Raw genomic sequence first — 16650 nt, 5'->3', positions numbered from 1 at the left:
CAAACGCGAAAATAAAATGCATGTGAATGGCGATTTTGGCATGCGCGGAAAAATAAAAGCAAGCAAGCATATGAATAATCCTAGTATGGCCACCTAGTTAATAAAAACTAGACTATTACATATCGGAAACCAACTCCTTGGTCCCTTGCCTCTTCATTCCAAAAGTGGCTTCTTCTTGTGGGATTTGGAACACCTTCCAAAAATAGACTCGGTCTCGATGTAAATCCGTCTTTTGGAAACGCCGATAAAAATAACTATTACAATTAAATTACGTAGCTATTCCTATTATAAATTAATTAATAAAATAAATAAAACTATTAATTAATTACAAACCAATGATACGAGATCGTATTTAAATTACAAACAAATCGCTATTACCATTCATTTCGGGTAATAACGATTAAAATAAACTAGGCGATACTAGGTACAACAAAATAAATACTTAAAATAAATGACAATCATTCATTCAAATTAAATAAATATGCTTAAAATGCTGTAAAATGATGCCAAAATCGCCCTATCTAAAAATCGTTGGTATCCATCTCGGTTTTGTAGATTTAATCGATTTTTAACTTGTAAAAATCAATAATCAACTCTTAAATCTCATTTAAGTCCAAAATAATTGTCCAAACTATTTTGGACCTCAAATTAGTCCTCACTAATTTAATGATGAATAATTAGTTTGATTTGGTGATATTTGCTAAATTAATCGGAAAAATCATAACTTTTAAGTAATAAATCCAAAATAATTGAAAATATTACCAAATATTGAAACAACAAAATTTGAGTATTTTGGAACACTCCCAAGAACACCAAAATGTCATGAAAAATGCCCAAAAAATTCGGATAAATATTTATGAAGAAAAAGATCGATATTTATCGGTTTTTAACCATTAAAACCAATAAATATTAAAACAAGGTGAAAATACATTTTAAATTTCACTTTTCACTTTTAAATCATATTTTTAAATGTACATAAATTTATCAAGGCCAGAAACAAATGTTTCAAGTATATGGTTAAATTATTTCACTTTTATAGACTTTTATCTCATAAAATCAATAAACATGCAAAACTTCAAACCAACCTTCAAAATTTTACATACAATCTGTAGAAAATATGCATGAAACACCATAAAAATTTTATGACCCGAATCAACCTTTAACTATATTTAGTTAACTCTTAACCAAAATACGGTTTTCTACCAAAAATCACCAAATTTTACCAAAAACCATTCAATATAGCAAAATAACTTCACAAATCACCAAATTTTACCAAAAACCTTTTGAAATCAGTAGGTATGCATGCCCAAAAATTTTCGTGCTAAAACCTCTTCTAACACAATTTTTGAGTTTTTCAAATTATCTCATAATTTGTTTAATATGCTTAAAATCAACATGCAAATTACAAGCCTAGCTCTAATACCACTTGAAAGATCATAGATCCTAATTAGACTCTCTAATTAAAAATAAATTACAAGATCCTCCTTTACCAAATCTTCAAAGAGAAGACCTCCTTCTAGTAGCACCCAAGAACAACACCCAAAATTCTAACAAATATTAACTAGATATTTGATAAGATATACCCTTGATTATATGTAAATATTACTAATACTCTTAATTATTTTGATTACTAACAACTTAGTAAAAATGATTTTATTAGTTTTTAGAGAGAAAGACCAACAAAGATTTCACATGCAAAATGCACAAGTGAAGTCGTGTAAAAATGAACAAAACCTTTGGTCTATATGGAGGGGAAAACCGGTTGAGAGGGGGAGAGTGTGGGAGTGGACTTTGCTTTATTTTGTGTCCAATTATTCATCACATGTATAAGAACAAAAGATAACTTATGGAAGAATATAAAGCAAAGTGAAATGATTATGTTTATAATCATCTACAACAATCTATTTTATACGGTCCAATGCCCCATTTACGGGTCCATTTTAGTTCTTATATTTGTCGCCCAAATACGTGTAAATTTTATTTAAACATCGTTTTATGTTTAAATGCTTCCCGATTAAATTTTGTTCAAAACACTTCGTAAATATACGTGTACCGCTACACATATTATTTACGTACTAATATTAATCACATTAATCAATTAGTACAATTTTAATGAATTAACAATTTATTAACTAAAACCCGTCTCATAAAATTTATTATTTAATTATCGCATAATTAAATAATAACTGCCGTGCCACGAGTTCGCAACTCGAAATCTCTCTAAAAATAATCGACTAACCTTTTAGTCTGTAAATCAAGGGACTAAATAAATTGTATCTCATACAATTCATTAGTTATCAATTGGGGTTCGTTCCTATAGGTGTGACCGAAAGGGGTTAGTTGATCACCGCCGTCTCACGACAATAACGTCAAACTCTAGTCAGCCAACCATTATTGATTTACGTTAATCAACTGACGAGGATCAAATAATAAATATTCTTATGATATTCCTTTAATGAGATTTATTATGTAAACGCACTATTGTGGAGGACACTAACTCCAGCAACATAACCAAACCATGGCATAGAAAGCAAGAATTGGTTAAGACCAACCTATAACTCGGATGCAATATTACATTTCACAAATGCACTAAATTATAGCTAAGATACACTATTTCACGTCACAGGAACACAAAAATAGAGCTCGGTTACATCAATTAGCTTCACGAGTTCACCCTCTCAGATACACAAACACAAAACAAACACAAAGAATTGTACTTCGTACAGTGCTTCAAACACAAAGAATTGCACTTCGTACATTACTTCAAATTTATTGTTTATGAACCCTAATTCATTGCATATCATCCTAGGTTAAAAATTGAATCAATCAAAGAAATTTGTGCATAAGATCTTGAATTTCAATATGGGAAAAGTTGTGAATCAAAATTAGCTACATTGCGCTTTTCCTGAAAAGCGGCAAAAATTCTAAAAGTTGTTAATTCATCCAATTATTCATAAGCATATGATGTTGTGTTCATTAATAGCCAAAAACAAAAGAAGTAATGTTATGCTCTTTCCCCTGCTACCAGATTGGAGCAATGAGATGCTTGGATGGTCACCTTATCGGCCTTTATGAACCTTTGTGAGGCATCAAGCCTCGATTTTCTTAGCAGCTTGTGTTGATAACTTGATTGCCAAAGGCCCTTTGCTAGTTCGCCGTATGGAATATATGAGCCCTTCCATATATAAACCTTTTATAAAATTTTGGAATATCGTAGTGCACAATGTGTACTTTGTTCAGCCTGAAAATCAGATCTTAAGCACAATTCAAATCAACAAATTCGAAACAATGGTAATTTCTCAATTTTACCCAGCCTTAATTTCAATTCCGTACCCCTAATTATATGTATATAAACTTGAATCATCAATTCGTCAACCCTAATTTGTTGACGAATTAACAAATTCGAAACACATAAAGTTGAAATTAAGGGAAATTAATAGAGAAATTAAACAAACCTCATCGAATTTTGATAGCCACTGAAAGATGGTTCGATTTATGTCGCCATTGATGAAGGTAGGAGCAGAATATATTGAAGCTTGTTCTTCAATTCTAGTTTCGTGAGGGGAGAGCGAGAAATTTGACAGAAAACGTAATTTTGTTAAATGACAAAGGGTTAGACGAAAAATGCGATATGATATAAGTCATTTAAGAGGTTCTCATGGTTCTCATTATAACTGTGGTTCTCACCCGATCTCGACCCTATATGTATATATATATATATATATATATATATATATATATATATATATATATATATATATATATATATATATATATATATATATATATATAGGGTTGGGGTCGGTGTGAACTAAAGTACGGTGTGAACCGTGGGAACTACTCAAATATACAGTATTTAACTTCTCAGATACACATTATAATACTTCTAGATACACATTGTATTACTACCAGATACACATGCATCCACATTAATACTGTAACACCCCCATACTCCAAGTGCCTTACCAGGACCGCCCAGGTATAAGGATGCTACCATCTCGGTTACCCGAGGCAATGATAATCAAATAAACAATAACGAAACAACATTTAAATATAAATACTTTAGCAAAAGGTTACAATCTCAAAACCAAAACCAAAAGTACGAATACATGTCTCAAACCAACTATCTAATCAGCTAATTGAAATGTTTATTAAACTACTAGCTACAGCGGAAGACCTCTATCATCAAATCGTGGCACATCCCAGCTATCCCAGTAACTCGACTCATACCTGCTCAATAACTGCTCACCATCCCCGAATGGATCACCACAGTTTTTAAAACATTAATCGGGGTCAGTACTAATTACACAATATATATAATTAACAGTACAGTAAACAACACAGCTCAAACAGTCACACACAATCACCCACTCCAATCAATCTCCGTCACCGACTGTCCACTGGACCAGACCTGCCAATGGGGGACCGCAGCCGTACCCACCAAATCCCCGCTCATCATACCGAGCGATAACCCTGTCCCATTAATGTGCACTTCCCCTTCCGTGGCGGGTTCCACGAAGGGCGAAACTAGGGCGTGAAGCCACTCCCGCAAGTGACCCCACTCAGCCGAGAACGCATCTCGAGAACCAGAGACAAACAATCACAACCATCAACAACAATCAATCAACAACCGTCATAAAACCAATACGATAATAATCATCAATTACACAACACCAACAATGCATTATGGGACTAATACTGAGTAGGGAAACCCTACCTGGAAAGCACAACACAATCAGACGATCTCACAGCTAATATCAAAACGCTTCCTCTACGAATCCTCCTCCTAACATACAAACATATAATCACTACCAATCGTACAAAACAACAAAACCCCAAATCCCAATATTAGGGTTTAACCAACTTTAATGAAATGCTATAAAAATGGTATATAGGTCTTACCCTCGACGCAAGGATCACAACGGTATAAAGAAAGGTAAAATCCGACCTTCCAAGCTCCGGGATTTGCCAACAATGCGATTAAAGCGAATGACGTAGTTTGATTTCTCTTCTCACAGTGATTAGGTTTTAAAAAGTGTTTAAAGAACAATGACGGAAGTAATATATACTCTAATCGCATTATTAACAAAACCCGAGAAATCATCCCCGTAAACCGGTTACTCGATCGAGTAGCCAACGTACTCGATCGAGTGCCCCCTTACTCGATCGAGTATCCACGTTACTCGATCGAGTACCCAACAGGTCAGAAACTATTTTAAACTGCAACTCACCCTTACTCGACAGAGTAAGGCCTACTCGATAGAGTACCCAGAGACTCATAAATACGTAGTATCACAAATACCAAGTGTATCCTGTATTAATACCATGTGTATGTAGGGTGTAATTTTGTGTATCCATGGCCATAACTGCCACCTCCACCACCGCTACCATTGCCACCGCCGCCACCACCACCACAAATTTAAAAAATGTATCTACCAATATGATAGTGTATTTGACATCAAGATTCATGCACCCAACCGCCGCGACCACCACCGCCACAATCAACCACCCAATCTATGACCATCACCACCCCGACGCAACACCACCAACCCCCTCACAACAATCACGTCAACGCTCCTCTACAACCACCATCCCAGCTACCATGACCACCCCCTTAATAGACATCACATTCTCCAATCACCACTCGAAATCACCACCACCAACAACTCGCCACCCAAACCATTATTCGTCACTGACCACCCAAACACTACTCCTTTCCCACACCACCATCAGCTCTCAGCACTGCCGCGACCACTATTGAACACCACCACAACCGCATGTTATTTCTTGTTGAACCACATCGGAGCTCCACAAGAGTCTCCTCTCACCGTCGATCTGTCAACCACTTACCACCCGAACTCCGGCACCACCGATGGACTCGTATTAAGAACATTTATCTACTTAAATATTTCGAGTAGTCTATTTTTACTCGAATTTTTTCGAAATTCTACTTTAGTTGTAGATATGAGATTAAAATCACAAAGTTTTTGAAAAAATGAAAAATAATTGAGATTTTAAATACCAAAATAAATCAACGAAGAGAACAACGAAGGTGTTTGCCGGAATTGAGCTTAGGCGCTGGCGTTACTTTATTGCACCTTCAAAGATCTTGAAAAATATATAATTAAACAAGATCTGGCACATCGATGGTTCATATTGGCGCGGTGGTGACGACTTGGTGTGGCACGTCGACGACATAAGAAAATGAGGAGGTTGGGAGAGGAGAGAAAAGTCGCATTTGTTGCTTGTCGTCGAAGGTATGGTATATGAACGGTGGTCGGACCTCCGGTCTCCGGGGAGAGTTTACTGCGGGGAAGGGGAGGAGATTAATAGAGGAGTGTAGTTGAATGTGGGAAAAGATGAGTAGTTGAGAAATGAACGGGGACCCATTAATAATGTTTCACCTGACTATTATAAGGTAGTTCGTAAGTTCGCACCGAACTTAAGGTTCGCACGAGATCCTATATATATATATATATATATATATATATATATATATATATATATATATATATATATATATATATATATATATATATATATATATATATATATATATAGGGTCGGGATCCGGTGAGAACCACTAACATAATGAGAACCTTGAGAACCCTCACTAAATCTCCACCAAAACTTATTTCGAAAGTTTTGATGGATCATTTAGCATTAGTTTAGTTTATTCAAACATATTCTTTAATATAACTAAACAAAATTTATCGATTTTATTAACAAAATATAGACTTAATATACAAAAATACAATTAGGTATATTAAAACGGCTATAAATGCACGAAAACGAATTCTAGGTGCATGAAAATGATTACTAGGTGCATGAAAATAACGGGTTCTAGATGCACGAAAACGAGTTCTAGGTGCATGAAAATTGTTAGATACTTGAAAATGAGTAATAAGTGCATGAAAATTAATAAAATGTATTTCGCCTCGATTTTCGTCAATAGTTTAATACTTTTTGGATCAAGAAATATGTTTTCTAGCCATAAAATTCTATGCCGAATCCAAATATGTCATTATTTTTCTTAAAAACATTCCGTAAGGTGGAGTTCTCATGGTTCTCATTATATTGTTGGTTCTCACTGGATCCCAAAAATATATATATATATATATATATATATATATATATATATATATATATATATATATATATATAGGGTTGAGATCCTATGAGAACCCCTTTTCTATGAGAACCATGAGAACCTTATGTTCAGAACCTTTGTACCTTAAGTTCAAAACTTTTATACCATAAGTTCTGAACCTTTGTACCAAAGGTTCAACCTTTTCACCACTGAACGATACATACCACTGAACCAGCCCAAGTCCCAACCAAGTAACAATCCCACAAACCCAGGTGACTCACCTTCCTCATACCTTTTAATTAAACCATTTTTACTGGCAATGAGCAGTTGAGCATCAATCATTTTCTCAATCTCAATCGAAAAATCCCCAATTATCCTATCAATCAATCAACAAAACCTAGACAATTAAACCCTAAAATGTCAAATTCATCAACAATGGACACCCTTTTCAACGAACCTTGGACAATTTAATCAAAGGAATCCGTCTCCATACACCCGAAGCCTCAACACCATTATCAACCTTCATTTCCAAATCCGTCGAAGAAATCCGTCGCGAAATCAAATCAACTAACCCATATACTAAATCCACCTCGCTCCTCAAACTCACTTACTTACAAAGTTGGCGTGATCTTTGTTCCCGTGATCTTAAAACTTATTTTCCATTAGCGCCCGAGTTTTATAGAATTTTGATTGACTGTAAGTATAATTGGGTGTTGATCAAGGTGTTGAAGATTTTTGCAAAGTTGGCATTTTTAGAACCTAGGCTTGCTAATAAGATAGTTGATCCGATTTGCGAGATTACGAAGGGTACTATGGTGAAATCTGTGTTTTTTGAGTGTATTAGGACTGTGGTTGGTAGCTTAAGTGATTATGAATCTGTTGTTAAGCTTGCGGTTTTGAAAATAAGGGAGTTTTTTTGTTCTAAACATTTGGTATTAAAGTTCTGAACCTGGGGTTCTCATGGTTCTCATGGGTAGGGGGTTCTTATAGGATCCTAAATCTATATATATATATATAGATAGATAGATAGATAGATAGATAGATAGATAGATAGATAGATAGATAGATAGATAGATAGATAGATAGATAGATAGATAGATAGATAGAATCTATTGAGTCTACCCTCTTAGACCATCCCCAAGCAATGTCAATTGCTAGGTCATGACCTTGCTTGGTCACACTAATTACCACTTAACACAAAAATTAGGATGACCTTTAAAGCCAAAAGGTCATTTTGTGACCTTTACCAACAAAATTGACCTTCCTCATGACCTCCTTCATGACCTAGTGAAAATGAGGTGGTGTATTTTTATTGGGTAGGAGCAAAAGTAATAGGATGAAAGAGAGTTTATTTAGGGAGAATAAATGATAAATGATTGGAAAAATGAAAAATTTTGGGGAAATGGAAAATAATTAAGAGTGAAGTATAAATGGTGACCTAATTAGCATGACCTTTGCTTGGGGATGGTCTTAGGGTGAGTCCGTCCTACCATTCCAAGCCATCCGATCATCTCTTAATCAACTCAATCGTATGGCTGAGATTAAATCTCAGATTTTATTTTTTTACTTTCAGATTTATATTCCAACTCAGCTTTATATAAACACATCTTTCTGCCTAATCTTCCTCATAAATCATAACAACTTTCTCTCTCTTCTTTATCTCTCTTCAAAATTCTCTCACATTGTTACTTCACCGTCATCTTGCAATTTTCTGGTGAATTCTGCTTATCATCTTTACTTTTAATTCTCATTATTTATGTTAAATTTGTTACTGTTTTTTCCTAATTTGTTACTGTTATTGTTCTTAGACGATTTATTGTTTAATTTGTGCACAGCTGTTGAAGCTTACTCTGATCGTCATCTAAATCCGTTTCTGTTATTCTTTAGATTTAGGTATTTCCTGCACTTTTCTCTACAAGGCTTCAATCGTAATTCATCTTCAGTTTCGTTTTCATCAAATTATGATTTCAATTGTTCGTTTTAGCTTATTCATCGTTTTAATCAATATTTACTTTGTGTTTGCAGGTCTCTGTTTTAATGTCGACAGTTCCGTCTACTCCATTGACTAATTTTTCCGTTGAATATGACATTCATCCCGGTTATAACATCGTTTCTCTGTTTTTCGTTTTATACTCCTTTCTCTATACATGCATGTGCATTTTTTACCTATTTTTCATTGATTAGAACTCATGTTATGCTAACTTATGTGTTTTCTTCTATTTTATTGTTGAATTTTAATTGATAATTTTCATTAATCCACATGTTTATTTAACAGATATTTATACCACTGTAACACATATGATATATTACTGGAACATGCTATATTTGAATATAAGTTAAAAGTTTTACAATTTCACTTGGTCACTTACTGTAACAGATATGATACATTACTGTACCAGAATTTGTACAATCAGTGTAACATGTTTGTTTTCAATCTTAATTTCACATCTTCACTTACTGCAACACATATGATGCATTAACGTAACAACCATGATATGTTACTATAACATGTATGACATACCCCTGTAACATACCTTGTTTATTCTCTGATTGTGTTTTTTTACCTTTATATTATTCAGAGGTTCAATCTTGTCGTGAATCTGTTTTTACCCCAACTTGCACATCACATCCAACAGCAATACATCCACTTCAATTGAGCAACACTCCTGGTGGTAGTGAGAGATGTACTAGGCTAGTTGAGGAGTCGTTCACACCTAAACTGAAAATGCAGTTTGTTGACTTTGATTCAGCAATGTGTTTTTTTGTGGTATATGCAATTTCCTGTGGGTTTGAGTCAAGGGTGTATACTACAAAACGTACCCGTGGTGGTGAATTACTGAGGAAGTCTATTGTTTGTAATCGTCAAGGATACAGAGAGAATAAAAATAAACTGAAGTGTCCTGTTACAGATGTTGAGAAAGATTCTACTGTTAAGCCTTATGTTTCAAGGAATGTTAAAATTACTAGGATTGGGTGTCCAGCAATGATGAGGGTTGAAGCGACGGGGGGTGGAGGTTGTAGAGTCGATCAATTTGTTGGTGTTCATAATCATTGTCTTCTCTTTATTAACGACAACGAGTTCCAGAAATTTGTAAGGAAACTTTCTTATTTCCAAAAAAAGTTAATCATTGATAATTCAAAGTTGCAGCTGGGGGCGTCCATTAGTTTTCAGCAATGCAAAGAATATGCAGATGGTTATGCTAATGTTGGAGCAACTTTGACAGATTTTAAGAATTTTGCTAGGGATTTCAAATGTTTTATAGGTTTAAAGGATGCAACTCTCTTTGTTAATCACCTTGAAGAGCTAGCAAAAATTAAACTTGGTTTCTACTTTGCATACGAGATTGATGATCAGAAGTGTTTGAGCAGGGTATTTTGGTCAGATGCTAAGTCTAGGAAGAACTATGCTGAGTTTGGTGATGCTCTTAGCTTTGATGCTACATACGGAACTAATAAATATGGTATGATTTTCACTCCGTTTATTGGAGTTGATCACCACAAACGGTCTGTCACATTTGCTTGTGATCATGAGAATGAAGACTTCTTTACATGGTGTTTCAAAAAGTTTTTGGATTGTATGGGTGAAAAGGAGCCTTTATGTATCGTAACAGATCAAGATGCTGGGATGTTACTTGCTATTCCTAATGTTTTTAAAACAGCCCGCCTCCGTTTTTGTATGTGGCATATTATGGAAAAAGTTAGTTCTAAAGTAGGTGCAATCACATGCAAAGAGACTGATTTTCTCTCTCGTTTGTATTCGGTTGTTTGGGATTCTACTTTAGAACCAAAAGAGTTTGAAGAGAAGTGGCTTGCAGTTATGAATGACTTCAACCTTGTTGGCCATAAATGGCTTTCAAGCATGTATCGTGATAAGTACCGTTGGATCCCTGCCTATTTTAGAGACATACCAATGGGAGGGCTGTTAAGAACAACTCAGAGATCCGAGAGTTCAAATTCCTTCTATAAGCGTTAACAGACTCATTTTAGAACTTTGGTTGAGTTTTGGATGCGGTTTGAAACTGCCATGGAACAACAGCGTTATTTGCAAAAATGTCATGATAAGGACAGTGAGCACAATTTACCAGTCACTTCTGCGGTGGCTACTAAAATTGAGTTACATGCTGCATCTGTCTACACCCATAAAGTGTTTTATGATGTTCAAGTTGAATTGAAGAACACTTCTTCTTGCGGCCTTACTAATGGGGACGTTCGTGTATATGACATTAATGATGAGTTGCGATATTCTACATTCCAGGTTTCATATAATGTCGCAACACACGAGGTTACTTGCAGTTACAAGCTTTTTGAAAGTAAAGGTTTACTTTGCAAGCATGTATTTTGGGTTTTCTTAGCTAATCTCCTTAAAAGCATTCCTTCCAAATACATCGTTCCTCGTTGGTGTAAGGCTTCATATAGAAACCCTTTCTCAATTCTTCCTGGCAATATCATAGAGGACTGTGACCCTGCTGATGTTATCAAGATGGAGATTTCTAATGTTTGGTCAGAGTTCTATTCGACAATCGGTGTTGCAAAAAGCTTGCCTGTAGATCGCATCAAAGAATTAGCTGCTATTTTGAGTCTTTTAGAGAAGAAGTCAGTCCTTCGTCCTCATCAGAGGTATTATCCAAGGAGAAAGAGATAAAGCAGCTTTTGGGTTTTACAAGTTCTTCAGAAGTGAGGATCTTACCACCCAAACAAGTCCGGAACAAGGGTAGCGGCAAAAGGCTTTTGTCCAGCAGGAACGAGTCGATAGCAAAAGCACAGAAGCCTAAAAGACTTTGCGCCTGCTGCAAACAGATGGCTAACCATGACAAACGTAATTGCCCTTAAAAGGAACTAGATGATGTATTCTCTCTTACATTTTATCTAATTATCTTACTTTTTTTTCAGATTAACTTCCATTGTTACTGTGATTAACACCATTTTACGGTTGCTTTTCTTCACAGGAAACTTCAGAAGATGATGATGCTATTTGACTGATGCTGTTGCACTTGTGGAATTAGTGATGATCAACATGGACATTAATACAATTCAATTTTAACATTACTTTACGTTTTTTGTATTCTTCATATCTTAGGTTATAAGAAAATACAGTCCTATCAAACGATTATTGTGATTTTTTGAGACATACAATTTTATATCTACACAGTTTTTTGGAAACTATGATGCTTGCTGTAATAGTACTTGAGACAATGTCATTGTGATTCTCAATAACATCATTCTAATGTTACTATAACATATTCAAAGTGTTCCTGCAACAGACACTATTGATTGTTTCCTTTTACTTTTCCAAGGTAACCATGTTGTTTCATTGTAATATCATCAAACTGTTACTATAACATCATAATAAAACTACTGTAATAACATTTAGAATGGCAATGTGATGATTTTGGCAGCAAGATCACTGTACTTGAGACAATGTCATTGTGATTCTCAATAACATCATTCTAATGTTACTATAACATATTCAAAGTGTTGCTGCAATAGACACTATTTATTTTTCATTTTTATTTTCTAGGTAGTCCCGCTGTTCCACTGTAACATCATCAAACTGTTACTACAACATCATAATACAACTATCAGAATGAAATATTAATGATGTTCTTTGAATGTGCATTGTTACAATAACATCATCAACCTGTAAGTATAACATGCTAACACGATTACTGTTTTGATTGAAAATGCTCGAAGTGAACACGTGCTGGAAATGCTGGTTTAATTCAATATAACATCATTGATTCAATACTGTAACAATGAAACACAATTACCATAACAATCTGTTTTAACTACTTATTTTTACATATCTTTCTGCTTAACATATGTTCTCCAGAACACATTTACAAAATGCATCAAAATGAATTAACTTCAATTCTTTTCAGCATGTCCACCTTCTACTTTTTCTTTTTTGGATAGCCTTCTCTCCTTGCTGCTTGCTTCACTCTCCTCCCATACGTTGCAAATGTTTGTGGACTTGAATGTAGCACAGGAATATCTGTTACGTTGGGATTTGTTGCAACAGGTTCAGTGTTGTCATTGTTCTTCTCAGTCACTTCATCCCTTCTACGCTTAATTTCTATCCACATATCTTCCTTTTTACTTTTTAATGCCTTCACCTTTGCAGTAACTTCATCTCGCTTCTCATTTATGTCTGCCAAGACCAATGATGTTGCCATTTCAGCACAAAATATGCGCCTTGTAATCTTCTTGCCCAATTGAGATTCATACGGTTCCCCCTCGTATGCAATCATGTGCATCATTAAAAAACATCCCGATTCCTCGTCAGTGGCATCATGTGTCCGCCATGGCAATTTTGTCTCAAAGATAGGGAATCCTTCTATTGCCTCTGCATCCTTCATTCCTTTACTTTCCAAGTAATCACTGAGTACACCAGCCTACATCAAACAAGACAACACTCTTTTAATTAGTCTTTTAAAACTGTCACAAAGTGTTATTTGAATATTTGAATGTGCAAATAGATATTGACACGTACCACTACTCTTGTAATATTATAAACATTGCTATCCTTCCATGATTTATGAATCAGGCTGTCGAGTACATCCACCTTCTTGCTTAACATGTCGATACACATGCAAAAGTAGTGTCTTTCAGCATATAAGGGGATAAAAATCAGTTCTGCCTCAAGATTGCATTCTGAGTTATCAACTATAAACCTATCCCAACACTCATACACACTGTTAGCTTGTGTATCAACCTGTGTATCATTGGATTCTCTTTCAATCAGAGCATTGACGTCCTCCTGAGATATTAATAACAAGTCAAATAAATGCACATTCATTCACAATAACAGACTTATTCAATCACTGTAACATACATGCATAATCACAGTAACAGTTGAAGATGATCAGTATGACTACTTACCATGTGATTTATTCCAAAAAAACATAAGTGTTTTTGTGCCTTTCTCAGTGTGTTCTATGTTATTCAGTAGCATAGCCCAACATTCTACGACATTTTGATTTAGATGTACTGTTGGCATCAACGTTTGTATATCTTTTCTCGTTAAACTCTTTTTTTGCATTATACACCACCACGGACTCTCTATGTCCAAAAAAAAAAATTACCAGTTAACAGCTTACATGTGTAATTACATTCCCTTTTACAGTAGATAGGATTCAGTTTTTAATACCTTTGATCAAATATGTAGTCATCCAGAAAGCAATAATCAGCCACTTCCTTCCTCGTAATCAATATCAATGAGAAACGCGATTTATTATTTCTCATAAATCTTGACACAAGAATAGAATTAGGTTCTGGTTCTCCGTAGTATAATGTGCAGCCAATGCCATCTGATGCTCCCTTTATTCGACTGCCTACGACTGACATAGGTGTCTTCAGATAGTCATCACAGCTGTTCTGGTTTTTTGCTTTTGGTGTTGACCATAATCGTTCTTGTTCAAGTCCTATTTTCAGTTCATGCAAATAATATTACTTACAAGTCGCAAAACGTATGGAATATAATATGTATCCAAAGAGTTTCTACAAGACACTTACTCTTTGCTTTCTCTTCAGCCTTTTTCCTACGCTGCTCAACAAGCACAGGCAGTAAAACTTTTCTTTCAGTCTTGATTTCTTCAACCTTCTCCATCAGTTTATCTCTTGTACTATTAAGCTCACTCATCACAAGTATTGCTAATATCTCTGCCCGATATACAATCCTCGTTGTCGCATTTCCAAGGTCACAATCAAATAGCTTACCAATGTAAAACAACATGTAAAACATCATAAACACTCCACAATCGACATTGTCATACAATTCTGTACACTTCCACTTCAATTGCACATTTCTCATTGGAAAACTTTTAACCATTTCGCCCTTTTGAACACCATTTTCAGCAAGAAATGCTCCAAACATATGGGCCTGCATTACAACAATACACATTCAGATACTGTAAACACATTAAGATACTCAGTTTTAGGCTTACAACAATATATCAAATTGCAATTGCAAAAGCCACTAGAAAACGTACTGTTATCATTGCCATGTCGACATACTCATTTCCTGTAAAGACCCCTCCATACTCTCTGTTGTCTAAGTAGTCAATCTTCTTGTCAATGAAATTTATACAAGCATAAAAGAAGTGCTTATTAAATATCATTGAAATGAATACCTACGAAAATATCAAGAAACAAGCTTTTTAGATATTGGCGGTCATACATTCTTATAGTTCGTTATTGAAAAAGTGTGAAACTATTTTTTCTTACCATGTCAGAATCCAAATTCAATGGACTTTTGCAACACTTGCACCATCCTCTCCATTCATTAAATATTTCTTCCACATATCATGCCCTTTTATCATCTTCTGTTGTCAATAAGCTAATGATTTGTTCCTAAAAATTGAAAGCTTAAATGTTGTCATTATGCTTACCAATATAACATACTATTTCAATTACTATAACATATACATTCCTTCAGAGTAACATACAATATAATTACCAGTATAACATACTACTACAGTTACTATAACATATATAACCCTTCAGAATAACATACCATATGATTAATTCCCAAGTATAATCTGTAGGGTTCATCAGTCAGCACCCTCTTCACAATCAGTTCATTAAGCATAATTGACCAATATTCTATGACTGATGTTGTTATCAACTTATTGGCCATCATACTTTTTGCATCATCCTTTGACAGAAAGTGCAGCAATCCAAATGTTGCTAATCTCTCACTGTAAAAATAAAAAAAATAAAAAAATAAAAAAAAAAGGAAGTTGCAAAATGCAAATGTATATCATACAAATATAGAAAATATATACGAATGTAAAAAGTTGAGTTGTATACTTACTCATTCTTGTAGTTGTGGTCAGTTAGGTAACAGTAGTCTACTACCTCCTTTCTCAGTCGAAGAAGAGGCCTCATCAACTCACTATGTTCAATCATGTACTCCGACAACAGAATTGTCTTCTCTTCTGCATGTCCACATACCAGTGAACATCCGAAATCATAATCGACTACATCCATGCATTCTTCTTCTATGTTTGTGTGTAGTAGATATGAATGCTTATCAATTGTTCTATCTTCGGTGGCATCTGAATCTCCATTTGCTGGTTCTTCCACGTTTGTTCTAGTTGGAGTCTCTGCCATGTCTTTATACTCATTCACATGGTCAGACTCGTAGCTGAAGTCGCTGTTGTTTGTATTCTGTGAATTCAGCAAATCCCCTTTGTCTATTGTCCCCTCATTCAATGTTTCTTTAGCAGCAGGTTTTACGGCTTCCTTGGCTATGTTTAAAACAATCTCTTCTAAGCCTTTTCCAATATTCTGTGGTGACTTGTTTGCCTTTGTAGCATTATGTTGTTCTTCATCTAAGGACTTGTTGTATGCATTAATTAATTCTTCAAACTCTTCAAAAGAAGGTATATCAAGGCTTTGGGCATGTTTCGTCCTCTTCACCAACTCGTCCATATAAGCATGGTACACGGGATTCTTGTACAGTTGCTGAGTTTGTATTGGAGCAACTGGGGTACTCGATTCTGCATTGCTTTTATCAGGAACACCTGTTTCCGACCCTACTTTTCGCTTGAATATATGCA

The 16650-nt window shown here is 34.9% G+C and overlaps 1 protein-coding gene across 1 annotated transcript; it reads left to right on the top strand.

Moving 5' to 3' along the window:
- The first annotated feature begins 11114 nt into the window (after nucleotides 1–11114).
- On the top strand, nucleotides 11115–12053 carry LOC141632843 (protein FAR1-RELATED SEQUENCE 6-like). Its single transcript, XM_074445352.1, has 2 exons — nucleotides 11115–11707; nucleotides 11981–12053. Exons 1-2 carry the CDS (start codon nucleotides 11115–11117, stop codon nucleotides 12051–12053), a joined length of 666 nt encoding a protein of 221 aa, XP_074301453.1.
- The last annotated feature ends 4597 nt before the right edge of the window (nucleotides 12054–16650 follow it).

Source organism: Silene latifolia, chromosome Y (assembly GCF_048544455.1).
Source record: "Silene latifolia isolate original U9 population chromosome Y, ASM4854445v1, whole genome shotgun sequence".
NCBI classification, from domain to species: Eukaryota; Viridiplantae; Streptophyta; class Magnoliopsida; order Caryophyllales; family Caryophyllaceae; genus Silene; species Silene latifolia.
The sequence above is the reverse complement of the archived record's forward strand: the minus strand, read 5'-3'. Positions and strand labels throughout refer to the sequence as shown.